Genomic DNA, 21,657 nt, shown 5'->3' with positions numbered 1-21,657 from the left:
TTTTCTGGCAAACTAGTTATTTTTCATAAAAATATGTTTTTATATCAACATGAACTTCATTTAGTATTTCAAATAACTCTTTTGGGTCTTTAATATTTAAGAAGTTCTGAGACCAGAAGGTTTGAGAATCACCAAAGACTGAAAAATACTGGACAATCAAAAAACTATAAAGGGGTGGGGGGCGGGGAGAGGGAGAGGGAGAGATGAGCGAATGGTGGGGCAAAGACCAGAGCAGAGTGGCCCAAGAGGACACGAGAGGGGACAAAACGGGCAGAGCGCAGACTCCACTTCCGGGAGGAGGAGAGAGGAGAGGCAGGAAGCAGACAGATGGGATGCAGGGGGAGGGAGGGCTGCTCAGTGAGAGAACAGAGCCTGCTTCCAGGCCGAGGACGAGGTGCCAAAAAGAAGAGAGGCTAATGTGAGAGCAGCGTTCTCTAGAGAGAACAGTCCGAGAGGAAGCGAAAGAGGACGGAATGAAGAATGCAGCAGGAAGAGACCGGGGCCTGGAACACAACAGGAGCCATCCCGTCCTCTGAGGAGAGGACACAGCTGTCGCTTGGTGAGTCCATGCCTGTGGACTGTCCCCTGCAGAGCACAGAGCAGGTGTGAGATCTGTTCAGCAAAGCTGGGCTTCACTGTCATCCGACTGTCCGCACAAAAATGTCTTTATGCTTGTCCGTTCGTAAAGTGAAGGATGAAGACGTAATGGGTAACATAAGGAGGGCCTTTTCGGATTCAACAGTCTACAGCTTGCCGTCCTATAAAAATAATGCAGCAAGGTCACTGCTGCAGTGAACTAACTGGCACCATTTATTGCGACGAAATTAAGGACTAAACTCACGAAGTGGCCTAGCTCGTGTCATTATTCCACTCAGTCCTTGAGTGTCTGCACCAAGTGTTTAGACTTTCTTCACTAAAAACGGAGACGGAGCCGACCAAAGGATTTCTTTTCAACCTGTGAGTTTATTTGACAAGTCTTTAGAAGGCATAAAAATTAAATCACTCTTAGTTGTATGTCAAATCAATTGCCTCAACTTAAGGGAATAAAAATACTTGAAATAAGGATCTATCTGGGAATTTTGGAGCATACGGGTTTGGCCAGAGAAGCCCTCGCCTTCTTGCTAGGGGGCGCTCCAAAGGAAGTGGATCCATAAGTCCCTTCAGCTTCTTAGCAACGTGCGTAAATGAGGACTCAAGTGACTAAAAAATTGCATTTAGAGGCACATGTATCTAGTTGTTGCTATGAAAAAATCCTGAAACCTTTTATATCTCCAAGTATAATCATACTTTCCCATCAACTTACAATTTCATTTTTAAATCCCTAATCCTTTATTTGCTATGCATTATGTCACTACTAGTCCACAAGAACGTAATAAGATAGCCTCAAATTTTAAAATAACATTATAATTTCATTCTATTTCCAGAGGTATTTTATCTTTCTTTCTAACTGAGATTTCACAGGCAGTAGCTTACAAGAGCTTACTCAATTTTTTATTGAGATGAGCAAAAGAGTATTTTTACAAAATGAATTAAGAAACATTTTAAAAGTCTATGTAATACATACATGTTCTATACTGCTTTTCTCTTAGTTCAGTAGCATCTGTGTATTTTTACACTTTGATTTTTTATGCTGCTGCATCAAATATAGTCATATAAAATAAGTCACAGGGTTTATATGGTGACCCAAAGGGGAAACTTAAACTGAGTCAGGCACAAGACACTCAGTGTTGACTGGTCTGTTATATGAGGGACTTCACGAGGATATCCAAGTTCAGCAACACAACAGTTCGTAACTATATTTTACTTTTTTTTTTAATTTAAGATTTTATTTATTTAATTGTCAGAGAGAGAAAGAGAGAGAGCAAGTGAGCACACAAACAGGGGAGTGGCAGACGGAGGGAGAACCAGGCTGCCCTGCAGAGCTGAGCTAAGGCAGACACTTAACTGACTGAGCCATCCAGGCATCCTGGGAACTACATTTAACAAGGAATTCTGGGAAAACTCCAGTGATGTTTATCTTCCACTCCTTGAAAAAAGTTAGTTCTACTTTCTTGGTGTCTAGGATATGTTTAACTGTGGACGCTGTATTATTTATAACCAGGCAGTTAACTGTACCTCACTCGAGAGCCCTCAGTACTTCTGCCTCCAACGACAGTGACCTAGAGTGCCAGCTGATGCCTCTTTGACGATCATCTAGGAGCTTGACAAAGGCAAAGCAAAGGCCAATGAGTCCACCGAGAATCTGGAGGGATTCATGTCTTCAATGAGTTACCTGGTTGTAGCTCTGACTTTGCTTATTCACAAACATAAATATTCAATGTTTCAAGAATCTTACTGCTATAAAAGGAAGGCACCTTATTTCCTATATAATAATACAGCCTTATTTGTTATAGTGATGGAAAATCTGGCAGAACCATTTTGTGGATCAGCTTTTTGAAGGATGTATGTGCTATAATCTCTCAAGGGCACTGAAATTTAAGTAATTTTCTTCTATTATTAATAGACACTTCTATATTATTAACAATATTTCTGGAACTAATGTGGATTAGGAAATATTCAAATTCATGATTATAAAGTTTATATAGCAATTAAAATCATGTGATTTTTGTATCTTCCAGTAAATAAATATTTACAGATACATAAACTACTCCAGGAAGACCTAGGATCATTCAGTTAACACAAGGGCTTTTAAAAAATTTTTTAGAAATGGGTGCCTGGATGGCTCAGTGGGTTAAAGCCTCTGCCTTCAGCTCAGATCATGGTCCGAGGGTCCTGGGATGGAGTCCTGCATGAGTCTCTGCTCAGCAGGGTGCCTGCTTCCCTGCCTCTCTCTCTCTGCCTGCCTCTGCCTACTTGTGATCTCTGTCAAATGAATAAATAAAATCGTAAAAAAAAATTTTTTTTTTAGAAAATAATCAGTTGGATTCAGGGTAAAATTATTTTTGTGGCCATGGCTTTTGAAATAAGATTTAACACATGCATCTACTTCCCACAGACCTACACATACATATATATGCACATACTCCATCATGGACTTGGGGAAGGTACAAGAGAAGGAGCAGTCTGAGGTCTGATGATGAGGAAGGAGAATGGGAGATGGGAGACACGACTGAGAGGCAGGCAGAGATTTGGCTTTGAGCTGCCTAAGGGCCAAAGCAAAATTTTCAAATGAACCCCCTGGTTATGTGGAAGAAAAAAAACAACAACCAAAACACATACTAGTTCCTTAGGACCAAACAAAAAATGCTTGTTATCCACGTTTAAAAGAAATGTCTTGAGTCTTCACGGAAGGGGGCACTAAGCAAAGTGAAGCATGACGTCAGCACGAGCCCTACACTAATGCACTGGCCATCTTTTCCAGACACTCTCCTGGAAGATTCCTCCAAAAACTGCAGGCGTAGTCCTGAAGAGATCTTGGGGACAGAACTGGGAAGGAGACCAGACACTATGGTCCAACAAGGCAGTTCTCTGATGGTGTGTAATTTCCTCTACAGATATAAACTCAAACATGTAGAAGAATAAATGGACCACGTGTTCTGGTTTGGTTTTTTTGCTGTTACTGGATTATGTGTTTGATTTTTTTGTTTTGTTTTGTTTTGTATTATTTTTTACTTATTTATTTTTAAAGGTTTTAAAATTATTTAAAGATTTTTATTTATTAATTTGGGGAGGCACAAAAAGGGGGAAGGGTGGAGGGAGAGGGAGCAGCAGACTCCCCGCTGAGTGTGGTGCCTAACTTGGGGCTAGATCCCAGGACCCTGAGATCATGACCTGAGTTGAAGGATGGCCTGTGTGTTTTTTAAACTAGCTCTGGATTTTTTCCAACTGAGTTTTAGATAAAAGCCAATCAATGACCAGTTTGAAGTTAACATCTTTGGCAGGCATTTCGTGATACAGTCTAAGGGCAACTCTTTAAAAACTAATAGGGCATCACCAGAGCGAAGGAAGTAAAGGAATGTCTTCAGGTGTTTCCTTGGTGTTCCTCTGAGTTTATTCAATATAGAAGCAAATAAGCATTCACGGATCCAAGGTTTTATATAACATAACATGGTCATTATGCACAATGACTCAGGTTTTGTGTTTCTTGGTTTTGGATTTTAGAGTACTCATTTTCAAACTTGAGGGTACTTAAAAATCATCAGGGGAGGCCGCCAAATGCAGTGTCCCAGGCTTTGTAAGAGTCTGAGGAGGTGTCTCTCTGGTGGAGCGTAGAAATCAGGTAATTCTCCTGAAGATGGTCTAGGAACTGCACTTGGAGATCATTATTCAGAGGGTCCAATTGGGAGGGAGCCCTCAGTACATTTTTAAACATCACCTTCTCCCCTGTGTCCTTAGTTCTCTCAACCAGTGAGTGCTCGCTGTACTGTGTTTAATATTTAGTTGTGTAGGGGCGCCTGGGTGACTCAGTGGGTTAAGGCCTCTGCCTTTAGCTCAGGTCATGATCCCAGGGTCCTGGGATCGAGCCCCGCATCGGGCTCTCTGCTCAGCAGGGAGCCTGCTTCCCCCTCTCTTTCTGCCTACTTGTGATCTCAATTTCTCTGTCAAATAAATAAATAAAATCTTAAAAAATATATATTTAGTTGTGTAAGCATCCTTCTAACACGTTCTTGAGAGTCACAAAACCTCTACAACTACAGGGTCTGTAAGCTACATACATACTGTATGTCTTTTATATGAGGACTCTCAGTTGCATGTAGAGCTCAGGCTTATAAAGAGGAATGTTTGTTTTGAACAACTGTGCTACCTTATGAACACTGTGACTTAGGTATTGATGGTCTGTGCCTCTCTGCACATCAGCTGCTAAGTTTAGATTTGAACTTACGGCTTATCTCTGGCAAATTATGCATTGATGCATTGCTGTAACCTCATGTTTTAGTATCAGCAAGTGAGTTTTGATCAGTGATAAGAAAGAATGTCTGTCAAATTTTACTGGCTTGCGTCCTAATGCATTTCTACTTTCAAGCAGAAGATATTCAAAGGGGGTGCCTGAGTGGCTCAGTTGTTAAGCATCTACCTTCAGCTCGATCATGATCCCAGGGTCCTGGGATCAAGCCCCACATCAGGTTCTCTGCTTGGCAGGAAGCCTGCTTCTCTGTCTCCCACTCCCCCCTGCTTGTATTCCCTCTCTCGTGTGTCTCTCTCTGTCAAATAAATAACTAAAATCTTAAAAAAAAAGATATTAAAATAAGTTTTAACACTGACAGAAAAGCTATTATATAAACCAAATTGGGTAAATCAAACTTTTTGTATTACTCCTTCTTTCTTTCAATGAATTTACAAATTGCAGCTTAAACTTTAACATGTTTTGAATAAACATATCAGAGGACAAAGAAATTCAGTTAATAGTATAACTAAGTAGATGAAGTCACTACTCATTAAATTACATATGGAGTCATATAATCATGAAATAAACCTGAATAGATAAATGAATAAATAAGAAAAACGGAATCAAATGGACTCTTGGTATTTAACAACACATAGAGATCAGCCCAAGTTAAAACCGAAGACTTTCATAACAATAAAATGGAAGTTTTATTATCTCAGGCAATCTGAGAAACAGGCTGCCAAACTTCCAACAATAAAGAAGAGCTTAGAGAAACTACCAATTTAATGTTAAAATGTTAATGTCAAGGTTTTAAAATCCTGAATAGAAAATTCAAAACACAGGTGTGTATCAGAATCATAAGCCCACTGATCAAGTTTTAAAAACCACACCAAACCAAAAACCAAGAGAACCATTATCGGGATTATTCAGCATTTGATGATGTTCCTTCATCTTAGTACTCACAGAAAATTGTGAATTTTTTAAGATTTTTTTTTCTTTTCACAAATAGATGAAAATTGTGAATTTTATGTATAACCCAAGTCAGAGTACTTTCGATTTTTAAATATTCAATGACTTTGGGATCCTAGATTATTTCCTAGTTAAAGTAATACAACTTGAGATGTGAAGATCGCCTTTATTACACTGACTAAAAATTATTATTTTGAGAAGTAAACCAATTTTTTTACATATATGAAAATAATAATTCCATTCTGTAGTCTGTATGCATATAAAATACTTTCAAATCTTTGACTAATTTCTTACATACATTTTGGTTTTTCGCCTTATTACTAAGACAGAGAGACCCACAGGAAACTAACATTCTCAGAATATCTAAATGATGAGCATTCCACTAGGTGCTTATTTAATATTTCATTTAAATGAGTAGTTCATTTAAAAAGAATATTTCATTTAAAATATTTCATTTAAAGAATATGTAATGAAGTTTTTAAACACCTTTTTATGATCTGATCTAGTGACCATAACAACTGAATACTAGTATAGAGCAACACAACATGACAGAGCTTAGCCTAAGCTAAAACCCATAGCATGTTTAAAGTAGGGTAAAGGAAAAAATAAAAATAAAAAAAATAATGAATAGGGTAAAGGAAAGAAAAGAAGAAAAATTCCACACACAAAAAGACTACAAGATTATATAAAGATTGCAAAAACAAATACCGCATGACTGAACCACAGATACTCACTTCAGTGACTTTGACTGGAGTTCCATATTTAGTGAAAAACGTTTACAAGCAGGGGGCTCACAGGTGATGTGAGGCACCCAGAACAATGGCATGGACACGGCAGAGATCGAGTAAAAGAATTTTAACTTCTGTTGCTATGCTCACATCTGTGTTGCACATTCATCAACCAAGTACAGATCAGCTAGTAGGCAGGGAGGCATCAGACAGTAACCTTCTGAGGCCTCATTTCCGCTTAATGTTCTCTGCAGTCCTCCATAACTTACTGCCTGTTCCAACTAACATGTAGCATACGCAACGACCTTATATTGCTAATCACCTTCCGATGTTTACGGGCTGGCTCTCTGTGGCTTCTATCTTCACAGCTATATAACATCTAACCTAATTTCATAGTTAACAACTGCTTGTATTAGTCTGAAGTTTCCTAAGATTAGGTCTTATCAACTTCGCTCTGGCCCAAGAATTACTTAAACTCTGCTGATTCTCCAATGCTTAGAGAATGACGGTCAAACTCCTTCGTATGGAATTCAAAGCCCCACCCTCTGACGCCACATTAGATGTCCACCCTCAACCTGCATTCTGGCCACTAGAATTTGCCAAAGTTCACTATATCCTTTTGTGTCTCTAGACATTTACTGATCTGTTTTTTTCTGCAGTTCCAGACGGCACACACCGGTTCATTCTGCGAAGCTGGCTCCAGTAACTTTTCTTTGAAGCTTTCCCAGAACCCACCATCACTCCTCCCACCACCACCCCAAACCCTTGTGGGGCATGGATCCTTCTCTCTACCTGGCAGTTACTGTTATCAAAACATGTTTCTCCTTTAATAAAAGGAGATTATTATTAGTCTGCCTTCTCTTTTGCGAAACTTTCTAAGATTCTATTATTATTATTACTATACTTTCTCCTTTGTGAAACTTTCTAAGCCTCCTCTACCCAGAATTAAGCACTGCCATTTACTGCCCGGTCTTGTCTCTGGTATAGAATTCTACTCTGGCGCATAACACAGCACCCTGGAATTATCTATCTTAATCATCACCTACCCTTTTAGACCCTGTGTGCTCCCTGAGGATATCATCCTATTCATCATTTTATCCCTAGGGCCTAGCTAGTACTTGATACACAGTAGGTATTCAATAGATGTTATCAAATTAATAAACAAAATACAACTGTTTCCTGCCAAATCAAAATAACCGGGTACTGAGCATGCCATCTTAGCTTCCCAGCAGAACCCTTACTCTCCAGCAAAGAAACACCAGCAAACAAGAGTGGACACCAGCAAACTAGGGTGACCTAAGGAACTGAGGGGGCCGCTTACTGGGGAGGCAGGCTTCCAGCAAGGGCAGACAGGCCCTTGAAACACTGGACAATTTCCTCACGTTAACTCCAGGAGGCTTATCTTACATCCCCAAGACTGGTGCTATAAGGAATCCTTTACTAACATTTGCTAGCACTCAGCTCTACAATAATCATCACCTCTATAAAGAGACATCCCAGTGTCCATTTCTGCACAGGCATTTCCTTAGAGAACAACTTAACTGAGACAGTAACAGCTACATATACTGTCATCAGTTAACAGCATGAAAAGATTTTATACATACAATTTCTAACAAAAAGAACACAAACCTAAATTAACGTGGCATAATGTTAAAAAAAAAATGCCTGCATTCTCACACATGTAATCTGTACCATAAGAAAACACACATCTGTCCACATGTATATTCCAGCACAATCTTTTCCTTTTGGGTGTTCTGTTTTTCATTTCTGGGTGGCATGATTCAGCAATGCCAAAATGAGGTGGCTACAGTATAAAGTCTATGATAAATATGGAAGGAGATACTAGAAGATTCAGGGAGTACAACCCAATCAGCAAACACTTGCTCAAAGGCCAGGAGATACAGAAGACATAACTATGTGCCATACGATATCACCTGTCTCAGGAAACTTAGAGTCTGAAGTGAAGCTTGTCACTACCGTATGTGTGCAGAACTGAGCAAACAGAAGGAAGGAGATCACTGAATGTGTCTTAAAAAGAAAAATGTAACTATGACGACTGGTGTTTCTGTTTTCTATAGAAACAATGATTTTCAACAGATTTAAGCACTATTTCTAACAACCACTTGGAGGTAAAAATTTTTTTAACAAAATGTACCCCAAGCTATAAACATTTTGAGAACCAAAAACTATTTTAAGGGGAAAATAAACACTACTGCATTTAAAACACCTTCATTTCCTAACAATGAAATGTTATATACGTCTAAAATTATTGGTTATATTCAACATATGCAACATTATTATTTCAGTTCTAACTGTTCTTGGCCAGTTATCTCATAGGGAAAACAACTGCACTTGGTAGGACAATATGAAGAATGCTACCTTTACATTAAAAATAAAACTTACCAGTGAAAATGTGGTAGAAATGTTCCCCTGGCTGAAAAGTATACCTTCTCTCCTAAGTCAGACAGAAGCTTCCTAAACTCTTCCTTTTGTAATGTAAATGTTAATTTGAGTGATGAAGGTAAGGACACACACACACTCAACAGATGCTATCTCTTACTCATTTTTTCAAGTGTGGAGAAAATCTCATCAGGATCCAATTTCAAATACTGGTTCTATTATAGCTGTGTTTTTGACTATGAGCTGCCTAAACTGTTTTCAGAAAGTAAGCAGATAGTAATTCAGAACTGGTTTTCTAACTGGGCAAGACTACTCATTCACTCCATTAAAAATTTTTTCAAAATTATTTGTTAGTAAAAATTATTTATTTTGCATGCTATGGAAGGCTTCTTTACCTGCAGATGGCGGGGAAACATTCTTGAAGACCTTTCTTTTTAACTAAAGATCCTTCAAGGCAGTACATAATGATGTCCATAACCTTTATAGAAAAGATGCAAATCCAAAATTAATTTCAAAAATACTTAATTTTCCAAAATTCAAATTATTAACTTGGGCCTCAGTTGCATGAAAATTCTAGATAGTGTGCAGTATTTAAACTATAGTATATTTACTAAAGTTACAGTATAGTTACTTAATACTACAGGATATTCTTTCCCTAATCTGCAAGAAACATAAGAGCACTAAAATAAAGAAATAAGACTTGTTGACTTCAAAGGCAATTCATGTTTATGTACAATATAGGTAGCTTTTATTCGAGCACTCTACATGCTTTATTTATAATGAAAGACATTAAAGAGAACACACTCTTTAAAAATTATTCCAGTACAGACCCCTTCCCTATGATGGGTAAGTGTACACAGCAATCATTTTGATCTTTAATGAGATTTAAATAAGGCCCCTAGGAAATGGTCCAAAAGTTAATTCATTTAATTATCTCTCTTTCTGTCTTGTAGATAAGTCTTTGGATTCTTTTTCTTTTATTTCTTTGGAAATAAAAATACAGATTTATATTACTACGTGCACATACTTAACTTGGGCTGCTGCTCTAACATTTAAAGTGGATATCCTTACCTCCACGAGAAGATCCACAACATCCGTGGGCATCTTTTCAATAAGAATCTCAATGACTCTCAGAATTTCCCCTTTAGCTCGTGCAAGAGTTGTTGTGTGCATGTTCTGTTGCGACTGGGTATTTGCTGCAAGAGCTGTATGTCTGTGCACCTGTGAAGACATTTCAATGCTGGAAACACGGCTGACACTAGATTCAGTTTTGCATTTCTAGCCACTCGTTTACTTCTCCTTTGTTAATACAGGAGGGGAAAAAAATGAGAATCAACAGAACAACTTTCTTGGAGTGGGTCGGAAAACACTTTGGATTGCAAAACAAAGTATTTAGTACAATAAAAACTCAGTAAGTATCCTCTAATAAAATTCTGTAAGTTCCTGAGTATTACATGAGGCTTTAATACAACACTACTGTGACATTTTTCCAAAGACAGGCTGAAGGTTTGTGAATTTGGTCTACTTGGGGCTGAGGTGGACAGTGGTTAGGAGATACCCAGCGAGTAAGAAGCATGAGACTTGCCCTCAAGTGGTAATAACAGTAAATAATGTTTATAGAAGACTTCCGGTGTCCCAGGCACCGTTCCTGGTGCTCTATAATGAGGCTGGGAAATGTGAATGAACGTGCCTCCAAAAATAATAAGCACTGTAAAGAATATTAGTTCACTGTGATTTTTCTTCCCTGTACAAACTGTAAGTCTTAATCATTCGGAGGAGAAAGAACACTTGATGGGACATGACGGGAAGGGAACAGTGAGAAATACTTCAGGATCTCACTCTAAAACTCTAAGTGAAGTGGAAAACTTATTTTTACAAGGTAATAACTGTCTATTACACTGAAATATCAGAACACTAAGAATGTAGGGATCAACTGGTAATTAGTAAAACATCAACATTAAAATATTTTAAAAATACCTTTCTAACCAAATGCTGGAGTAGAATAAATCCAAACCATGGCTATTCTAACAGTTCATTTAAAAATATTCATACATAAATGGTGAAAACTAAGTTCAAGAACACAACACAAATACTTGCTTATTCTTTAAAGAGGTAGTTTTATGGCTGGCATTTATAGGACCTATATATGTGGTCAGACTGATGTAAGCTTTATTCAATATATTCAATATTATTATCAATGCATATTCAACTGATTAAAAACTGATTAAAAATTCCATGGCTAATAAATATGTTCATTTATATATTTATTTCTATTACATAAGAAATCTGTTCATTTATATATTTTTATGTTCTTCATACAAATATATACCTATAAATTACAGGTATATAACATACATGTGCATACTTTAAATACAGTGTAACCTCACTGTAACACTATGCACTATCAGAAAAACACAACCCCTTATTCTACAGAATTATTTTAAGTATGAATTCAGAGTCCCACCACCTCCTATTAACCCATACAATCTATGAGAACATTCCTTCCTCCCTTCTAACTAACTTCACGTCACAAATATTTGCTGCATGCCTATTAAGGATGGCTCTGGGGCAGACACAGGCCCAGTAGGTTTCAGGTTATCAGGGCAGACTCAGAGGTATTTATTTAGTATTTTAAAAATTCATCATAGCTACAGGAAAAACAACTCAGAGCTCATACCCCACGGACACCAAGTCTACACATTATTCATGCTGAAATGGAACAAACCTTTAAAAAAAAATGTAGGAGCTTATCATCTTTCTCTCCCACTACTAAGACCTACAGGAAAGATCCTATAATTGGTTCATTGTTCTTTACTAGTTTTTCAGTTAGATGTGGGCAATTAGTTAGAACACTAAGAAGTGGGAATCAATTGGCATTCAAGTCTTTATCTGTGACATGCAATAGGAAAAACAATTAGCAAGTTTATGACTTACATTTTTGTTTACAGTTGAAAAGCCAGTGTTAAATAAGTTCAGTGTTGATTACAGGCAGATATTTACATTTGTAAAATGGGAGTATCTCTAGTATATTTTAATTTGAATAAGGCTGCTATATTTCAGATTGAAAAATTAATTTCAAATATTTGCAAGTAAGTTAACTTTGAGAACAGAAATGAATACAAAAGCACAAGTAATGACTGCACTGCAGTGGAATTCAGGGTACATACGTATTCATTTCGGCACTAAATTATTAACTTGCATTGTTCTAGAACTGGAAGGATTATTTGTGGACATGGACCCTCAGCTCACAATATCTAATAGTTCCTCTAAATGAGAAGATGGAGCACACGGAGAGGTTGTGCTCACCTCTTTGGCTATAGTCGTGATGAAGGCGGGTGGTCTGGCAGTGGCAATGAGCGAGAGGGCATGCCTCGCAGAGCGGGCGGAGTCAGCTGCAGGGCTAAGAGGCAGCCCCATTGTGATGCTAAACAGGGATCAGGAAAAAAGGAAAAAAGAAAAGAAGCATTAGAAATATAGACTGAAAAGATTAGACACAGCTTATAATGTCAGTTCAAGGTCAATGGGAGCACTCAAACAGTTAGAATATAATGGACTTGCAACAATGAGCAGTGATTAGGAGTCAGGGTGTTCTGGCATCAAACACAAAATCGAATAATTAACCGTGAAGATTGAAAACAGTATGTGCATCTGTCCAAAGTGTTAAAAACGCCTTGTTAACAAATTATCAAGAACTAGTACTGAATGCATATCACAAAGCTCAGAATCAGGCAAGAAAGAAGACTGTTCTGAGTATTTTCAAATTTTTTGCTAAAAAAATTAAAGGCAAATAATTTGTTGATAAGGCCACAGAAAAAGGCTTCATTTAAGGACATGTATCGGAAAGGAAGCAAAATTCACTTCTGTCCATATAATTATCGAAAGGACTGAAAAAACTGCAAAAATTATTTTTAGTTTTTAATATTATTTTTAGTTTAAAATATCCTCAGTACTGTTAATTTACCCCATGCCCAATACTTTTAGAACCAATCTACTAGTCAGCATGTTCTGCCAATTATTACTTTGTATCGATGCAAAAATCATATTAATGGGTACTTATTTTCTCTCTATAAAGCTCATAGGCATGGCACTGTACAGACAACATATAAAAATAGGTACATGAAATTAATCTTTCGAAACTGTTGAAATATCCTAATAGTGATGTTATATTCCTTTGCAAACCCCAAAACATAAAAATGATCATATTATGTTTGTAAACTTCCTGCAAATTTTATATAGACTACTGTAGAAAGTAGTCAGACTTCATTAAAATGTGGCATGTGATCCAACGTCAGCTGTATACAAGGAGCATTTTGCTCTTGTATACAGTAAGAGATCCATTATAGTTTCTAATTTTGCTACTGAAAATTACATAATTTTGATACTTACATACCCACATTAAATTATATTAAGATTTGTCCTGCTGTAATTAGTCTATATGCTTCATGGGTAAACTGGATTATGTTTACTAAAAATTCTCAAAATGTTTACAATTATTTCTATGACTAGTCTAAGAATCATTTTAACTTTTCGATGAAAATAAGTATACATTACATAGGCATTCTTTTTTTTTTCCAAAGATTTTATTTATTTATTTGACAGAGAGAGATCACAAGTAGGCAGAGAGGCAGGCAGAGAGAGAGGAGGAAGCAGGCTCCCTGCTGAGCAGAGAGCCCGATGTGGGGCTCGATCCCAGGACCCTGAGATCATGACCTGAGCTGAAGGCAGAGGCTTAACCCACTGAACCACCCAGGCACCCTACACAGGCATTCTTATCATTGTTAAGAGAAGGTAAATTGATGATTGGAAATTCTGCTTTTAATTTCATGGTGATTACTACACTGCTTAAATCTCTGAACGATATTATAACTGCCTCCAGTCTTTTTTCCAAACTGAGGGTAGATACAAAGCAATAACTTGGAGAGGAGGATGGAGGCAATCGTTTGATGTTTCCTACTAAAAAGAAAGATGGGAGCTGACATAACGCACACATACTGAACAAGAAACAGAAAGAACATGTGGGTAGACACATCACCTCCATGGAAGATCCTGATGCCACAGGCACCCGGTCGGGGCTAGAAAGAAGTGTTCAGCAGTAAAGCAAGGTCAGGTAGTTAGCCAGGTTCTTTTTGGGATTAAATTTTACTATTGAGAATTCCACAAAGGAAATGCTCACTATGTGAGTAGTGCTAACTAACCTAGACTGCTCAGTAATTGTTATAAAGTTCTGAGCATATTTTAAGTTTTAAAAATTTCAAAAGTTAAATACATTTTTGAGATATTCTATGATGTTTCTCAAGTCAGTATGAAAAGGTGTTGATAATACTGAAAGGCTGAAACAAAAAATGGTATGTTACGGATGCCTGCGTGGCTCAGTCAGTGAAGCATCTGCCTTTGGCTCCAGTCATGATCCCAGCATCCTGGGATCTAGCTGAGCACTGCCCTGCAGGAGGTTCCCTGCTCAGCAGGAAGTCTACTTCCCTCTCTCCTCCCCACTTCTGCTCTCTCTTGCTAACTCTCTCTCTCTTGCAAATAAATAAATAAAATCTTTTTAAAAAGGTATAATTCTGAGCAAACCTAAATCAAATTTCCTAAGATCAATAAAGTCACGAATGCTGGGAGTTGGAAAAGATCCCCAGGTAACCTCCCTGCCCAGCAGTCAACCATGGGGCAGGAACGTCTCCCTCCTGGACAGCCCGGCCTAGGTCTGGAAGGCATGACAGAGAGGAGAAAGAACTGGACGTGGAACCCAGGGTCTAGGTTTGAAATTGAGCTTTCCTGCGCTGTTTCATGTCTTCTTGCATCTGCCCAGAATATCCCTAGGAGGGGGGTGGTATTGGCATTTTATGAAGGAGAGATCAGGTCCAGAGCAAGGAGCCAAGGTAGTAGAACGATGTTCCTAGGACAGCTGATCTTTGGAGAAAATAAAGAGGGGAGGGGCTTGCCCATATTGTTGTTAACTGGATTAATGAACTGTTACATGACTAAGCCGAGCGACTTCGGATGAATGGCTAGATTGCATCCCTGAGTGAGGTTTCCAGTAGGATGTTAATAACATGTGAACTTCAGCTCTGTTCTTTTCAACATCAATCGTGATTAAATGAAGATACAGATGCACAGTTAACCAGCGGTATGGATATAAAGTTGTAATGGAAAGCAACTGTACTACACGGCAGACCTGGATTCAAAATGTCCTCAGATTAAACTGGGCTAGAGAAAGAAATCTTATATGTGGGTACAAATGACCAACTTTACAGGAATGAGAGAGGCGATACTAGGCTTGACCAAGCCTAGGGAACTGCACTGAGGGTTGTATTGAGCCACAGATGTTCATGGATGTTAATGATGTAGCTGCCTTAACGTTGCTAGGTCGTATCAAGGCTAACTGAGTGATAGAGAACATGTTGCTCCTGCTGAACTTCATGGTTCCAGCTGCGTGGCTGCCCTCCCCGTGGCTATACTGCCTCTGAGCTGCTGAGATGGGATCTGCCTTCTGCAGGCCAAGTGTTAGAGCTTCCTCCTGGAGTCTGGGAGAGTCCCACCCATTCCCTGCTGTGTGCTACTGTGACCTCTTGGAGTTGGAAACCAGAGTTCAACTCCCACAAACATGATCCTGCCAACCCTACCACCCACCTCTCTTCCAGCCCTTCTCTGTTCCTTCTGGAGGAGAAAAGTTTAGTGGGAAGCCAAGGTCGGGGGGCGGGGGCAATGGGAGGAAACAAAAATAATGAGAATCAATGATTATGTGTGCCTGTGTTCACCTGAGGATGACAAGTGGATACTGTCCCCCTCTCCTTAGGCTGTGCCCTGTGGCCACCCTGGCCTGAGTAAGCACGATGTGTGGATAACGTGTCTGGTAAAGTAATAACTTCACAATGTTGTCGCGAAGATTAAATGAGCAGGCAAATGTAAAAATCACCAGCCCTGCATCTCACCTACATGATACATACAACAGATGCTTCTTCTAACCCAAGATGACTCCCACACATGGAAATCAAGTGAAAAGAAAATGGGATCAACTAACAGCAGGTCACTGGTTTCAAAGTTAAAGGCCCAGCCACATATCAGCCTTAATCCATCTCAGCAAACCATCCTGTGAATTTGGGGAAATCTTCTTGTGGGAAGAACAAGGGTAAAGTCTGGCGTCTGGAAGAGAAGCTGTAGGGTAACAGGTAACAGGGTAACAGATAAGGAAGCTAACCAAAGACATACACAAGTATTGCTCATGAATTCAGTGCAAGTTGGAACATCCAACAATTGGTAGAGGCGTCAAAGGGTACGTTTGAGTGACCCCCATGATCAGTGTCCGATGGCTGGAGTGCAGGACTTGGGAATGTGGACACAGCTACTGTTCTGAGGTCAGGGTTCTGCACACGCATAGGGCACAGGCAGGAGGGCTGGGAGTGTGAGAACAGAGAGGGGTGGCCAAGGCACAGGGGAAGAAGGCAAACCTTCTCTCCTCTTTGCAGTCTATTTAATGAATCACTGCCAGAGTTATCTTCCAAAAGCACTAGCTTTATTTCATGGTTAACCTGATTAAAACCTGAGTGGGTCCCAGGGCTTCTAAGAAAAATCTTAAACTCCTTGGCTTGAGGTTCTAGGCCCTCCATAATCTAGTTTCACTACTTATAACTCAGTCTTTTCAACACCATGCTCCTGATGCCAGGTTAATTTCAAGGTTGGTCCCTAAAATTCCATTCCTTTTTTGACTGTAGGGTATGGCTTATGCTTCTCTACTCCCCATCCCCACCATTAGCACCCTGTCCCCCCTCCCCTCTCTTCAGTTCTTGTGGAAGCCTACTTGTTGTTCTGCAATTGCTAGAACATTCAATTACAATCTATTAAAACAAAAACAACCAACAACGAAACCCATTTATTCTAGGCTCTCAGCACTGAATCTGATTCTGCCAGGCATTACGAATTAGTTTTGTATTGTGAACTCTGTGCAGATTGGTACCATGCCTTCTAATCCTGTGATCCCCCCAAAGTGCCTAGTGCAGCCCTTGGACAGAGTGGTAGCTCAATAGTTACATGCTAAATGAAGTTACCTGGCAAATCCAACAGGAAAAAAAAAAAATCACTTAAGCCAGTTATTTGACTGAACTGACCAAGCAATGAAGTCAAAGTAATTGATCTAGTAGTCCCAACAGACGAAGTCTAATTCTACATGTAGTTATCTTGAAAGTCAAAGGTGCACTGTGTATGTGATATATTTTAATGTGGGATTCTAACTGAGTGAAAGATCACACTCTCAGAGGTGTGAAATTAAAGGGGTATCGGCCTTATTCTGGAATCCATGTAAATACAGAACTTATTCTTTTCATCCGATCCTGCTTATCTGGCTGTTATGCAGATCATTTGTTATATAGGTTTATAAGATGGGTCATTAGTTTAAAAAAAAAGATATGACATACTCTCTCTTTTACTCAGCATTTCGGTACACACATCCCATATGAAATACCAGAGATGATAGATACTGTAAATAAAAATCATGAATAGAATAATAGTCCACTCAGGCTGAGCTCATTCCTTTCGTGACTGCTCATTAATCCTGTTCTAACCCTTACTCCGTTGTAGTAAAAGCATTTTAAAAGTCACAAGTGAGACCACTGTAGTTAAATGTCACCATCTACAATTGTCAGACTTCCCCATCTGTCAAATTAAGGAATACTGCAAGAGAATATTTAGGGGAAAAACCACTTAAACTTTCATAGAATAACCCACAAATCACGGTCAATGGTGTTATGGACTAAATGTTTGTTTCCCCTGAAAATTTGCCCCTATGTGATGGTATATGGACACGGAGCCTCTGGGAGGTAATTAGGGTTAGATGAAGCCAGATGGGTGTGGTCCTCAAGATAGGATTCCTGCTGCATGAGAGACACCAGAAAACTTGCTCTCCTTCTCTCCTAATTGTGAGCACAAAGGAGTCATGTGAGCACAGAGCCACCTGGCAGCCACCTACAGGCCCAGATAAGAGGTCTCAGAAAGAAACCTGTCAGGAAACAAACTGAGGGCTGCTGGAGTGGAGGGGAGTGGGATGGAGGGGTGGTCGGGTGATGGACACCGGGGAGGGTGGGTGCGATGGTGAGTGCTGTGAAGTGTGTAAGACTGAAGAATCACAGATCTGTACCCCAGAAACAAATAATACATTCTATGTTAATAAAGAAAGAAACCTGCCTTGTCAGCACCTTGCTCTTGAACTTCCCAGCTTCAAGAACTATGAGAAATAAATTTCGATTGTTGGAGTTCCCCAGTCTGTGTTATTTGCTATGGTAGTCCAAGCTGACTAAGATAAAGAGTTTCAGGGCATTGAAACCACTTCTCAGTGAAAAGAAAGACTAAAATTATTTTGAAAATGCATACTTAATTACGTAACAACTGGGCACCCCATCTTACCTCCTCCTGGTAAAAACAGACGCACTAACAAGTGTTTTTAATGTAATAGGGAATCATCAATTCTTATCTGTCTTGTTAAACCTGAATTTAATAATTCAAAGGTGGCATTAGTCTCCTAAACACAAATGTGGTAATTCTCCCAGTACATGCCTATCTTTTAACCTGTTTCCTATATGTTGTATGTATTTGCAACTATGAGTTGTAATGTAAAAACTATGCTAACAGGATTTAGTTAAACGGTTCCCTCAGATTATAAATTTTCTATTAAAAATAAACAATTGGGGTGCCTGGGTGGCTCAGTCAGTTAAATGTCCAACTCTTGATTTCAGCTCAGGTCATGATCCAGGGATCCTGAGACTGAACCCTGTGATGGGCTCCACACTGGTCATGGAGCCTGCGTGGGATTCTCTCTCTTCCTCTGCCCCTCCCCCACTACTCACACACATGCACTCTCTCTCTAGAATAAAAAAATAAGTACCATAGGAAATGAATAGGAATAATAGTTTAAATATAAAATCCTAAAATACCTTAGTGTTTATATATGTTCTTTTCTCTATGCCCTACCCCATATATAAAAACATACAGTTGAAATTTGAGTTAAAATGTCAATTCTTTTTCTCTAACTATATATAGTTCAAAGAGAATATATCTAACATTTGGGGCTTATCTGTAGTTATCAAAGCATGTGTGGTTTCTACTTGACTATATGTTTTTCTTTTAAAGTTTGGTAAACCAGGAATATTCCAGGAAAAAAAAAAATGGGCTTTTGGTAATGCATTAATGTCCTTCCATCTTGGCAGTGCGTGAGAGACTGCCCGCTTTCAGCAGCGGGGGCCAGCATGGTTCTGCTATTGTCTTTCAGAGTAAAGGCCCTGCAACAGGAGCTGGGAAAACAGAATCACACCCAGACGACAACAGGTACAGAATGGAGTCTAGCCTTCTAAAAGCACAAGGATTTTCCTGTTCTTTTACAGAGCAGGATTTTTCTACTGTTTCTAACATTTTATCCATATATATATATATAACCATGGAGACCTAAAAAAAGATAAATTTTTAAAAAATGTAATATTGCATTTTTTTTTTAAGATTTTATTTATTTGACAGATAGAGATTACAAGTAGGCAGAGAGACAGGCAGAGAGAGAGGAGGAAGCAAGCTCCCTGCTGAGCAGAGAGCCCGATGCGGGACTCGATCCCAGAACTGGCTGGGATCATGACCTGAGCTGAAGGCAAAGGCTTTAACCCACTGAGCCACCCAGGCACTCCCATACTGCATGTTTTTTTATTTTCCTCATAATTAGCTAGGAATGGCTCTACGATTTCAGTGAAGGGCAGCCTGCATTTTCTATTAGAGTTCATCGTGAATGAGCAGCCCATAATCGTTAACTTTAAAAATTCCTTAGCGATTCTACCTGTGGGTCACTGGTGACATAAAAGACGGCATGACTATACCGGCACAGGAGAAGGCAAATGGGAGTCAGAAGACTTGTAGCTCTTCTAGTTCTGGTGAGATCTCGAGTTTCTGGTGAGGTGTTTCATCTCTCTTAATCTTGCTTTTATTGAATAGCATATTGAGAGCTCTGGATTGAATGCTGCTCTGGATTGAATGATTTTCATCTCTAAAATTCTTTGACTTAAATGTTTGTTGAATGCAAATCATGTGACAGTGTTATGAATAAATACATAATACATGGTTCGGGCACTCAGGGAGGTTACTGATATTTAAGTAGGTTATTAATTTTTGAAGGTACAAAATTCTTGATGGAAATTATTTCATTCAGTATATTTTTAAGATCTGAAAGTGCACTGAAAATTCTGAGTTGACCGCTTTTATGTCCTTTGAATTGCCTGTTTTACGTTCGCTCTTCTCTGGATCTCTAGCTCTGGGGGTGCAGATGGCACAGTGGTGGAAGCAGAGCTCGTGGGGTCAAGGAGCCCTAGGGCAGAACCCCACCTTTCTCACTGATCAGTGTTTCTGTGGACAAGAGACAGAACCTCTTTCAGATTCGTTCTGCAATCTTCTATTATGTTTATAATCATTTTATAAAGTAAAATGTGAGACCAATCCTCTTTTTTGCCCTAATTCTATTGCCCAGAGAGAACTGGGAAGGAACTTATGTTCAAGTTTTAGATGGGAACTCCCCACAGTGTAAGTTCTGCAAGGAATGACTAAAATTAGATAAAAGCAATGTGTACAGTGCCACGCCCTGTGTTTTGAGGAGCTCGCAGCATCGGCTGGGCTGGCCTGTACCTTCCCACCGCTGTCCTCTCGCATGTCCTCGTTCTTCCAGCTCTCCTCAGAATTACTCGGATGAGGAAGGCAAGTGAGGCACGCAAGTACAACTCTCCCTGGCATCCCTTCGGAGCCCCCGGCTGTAATTCATCTCCGCGTCTTCTGAGCATCCCTGCCTCTCTCTCTCCTCCTCCCTTTGCACCATGGTCCCCCCCCGGCTGTCTCTCCTTCAGTCGGCAAGTGCCTTGGAGACAGGATCTGTGTTTGAGGCAAATTCGTAACTACATACAAGACCCCATAGTGTTCCTTCTATATGTTAACTACTCAGTAAAAGCTTGTTTAGTTAACAGACATAGTTTAAAGTTGGGTACAATAGTTGAAAACGTTAGAAAACAGCTGGTGTTCTTTTGACTTCAAAGAAGTAAAATTCTCAGATTTCTAAAATAAAGGCATTTTAATTCTGGAAAAATGCCCTCTCCGTCGAGTCGGCTACAGTTTCTCAGGAGACCTCTCAGGAATCATCTCTGACAGAGGATGTCAAGATCGGGGAGAGCGGGGAAGAAAGAAACTCTGCTCTAATATGTGTCTCCAGGACTAGGGAGCAGCCTGAGCTGGCTACCCCCCCTTAATCCCCTCCCTCAGAATGGGAGTAAAGAGGGAAGCACTGGGTAGGTTTTTTCTTTTTCAATTAACATGAGCTGAGATTTTGAACAGCGCAAGCCTAACACAGAAGCTTCATAAAGCGAGTTTAACATCACCGTCAGAACCAAGGGCTGAGCCCGGTTATGGAGCACAGAGTCAGTCTAGCACAGGGGTGCTGGTAGGTAGGCATCATGAGGGTCAGAGGCACATGGCCCTGCTCCTTTTTGCCCGATCTTAGCCCTTCTGCAGCCTGTACCAAGTGTGTCATGGATGTAACAGGCCATTTTCAATCTAAATCTTGTTATAGATTAATAAGCAAACATTTTCTTGCTTATTATGCAATTTATCATGAAGAAAATTACATTGGACTCCTCAAGGCTACATGCTGATACGTTCCTTTATTTAGAGCTGTGTATAGAGAGTTATACTAATCTTCATGACAGAAAAGGATGTGATAGCAAGATT

General features: G+C 39.4%; 1 protein-coding gene and 1 long non-coding RNA gene across 2 annotated transcripts in view; one reads left to right on the top strand and one right to left on the bottom strand.

Annotated features, from left to right (window-relative positions):
* The window catches only part of WDR7 (WD repeat domain 7), a 362,705-nt gene that overhangs the window by 85,928 nt on the left and 255,120 nt on the right, over positions 1-21,657 (bottom strand). Inside the window, exons 23-25 of the mRNA XM_059409727.1 lie at positions 12,229-12,346; positions 9,994-10,143; positions 9,318-9,400 (exon numbers count right to left, since the gene is read on the bottom strand). Coding sequence (XP_059265710.1) covers positions 9,318-9,400; positions 9,994-10,143; positions 12,229-12,346 — 351 coding nt within the window. The remainder of the gene's footprint in view (positions 1-9,317; positions 9,401-9,993; positions 10,144-12,228; positions 12,347-21,657) is intronic.
* On the top strand, positions 768-7,301 carry LOC132023643 (uncharacterized). The gene is made up of 3 exons (XR_009406011.1): positions 768-957; positions 3,362-3,474; positions 7,182-7,301. It is a non-coding gene; the product is annotated as an uncharacterized LOC132023643 (long non-coding RNA).

Source organism: Mustela nigripes, chromosome 8 (assembly GCF_022355385.1).
Source record: "Mustela nigripes isolate SB6536 chromosome 8, MUSNIG.SB6536, whole genome shotgun sequence".
Classification (NCBI taxonomy): Eukaryota; Metazoa; Chordata; class Mammalia; order Carnivora; family Mustelidae; genus Mustela; species Mustela nigripes.
Note: the sequence above shows the minus strand (reverse complement) of the source record. Positions and strands in the feature narration are given on the sequence as shown.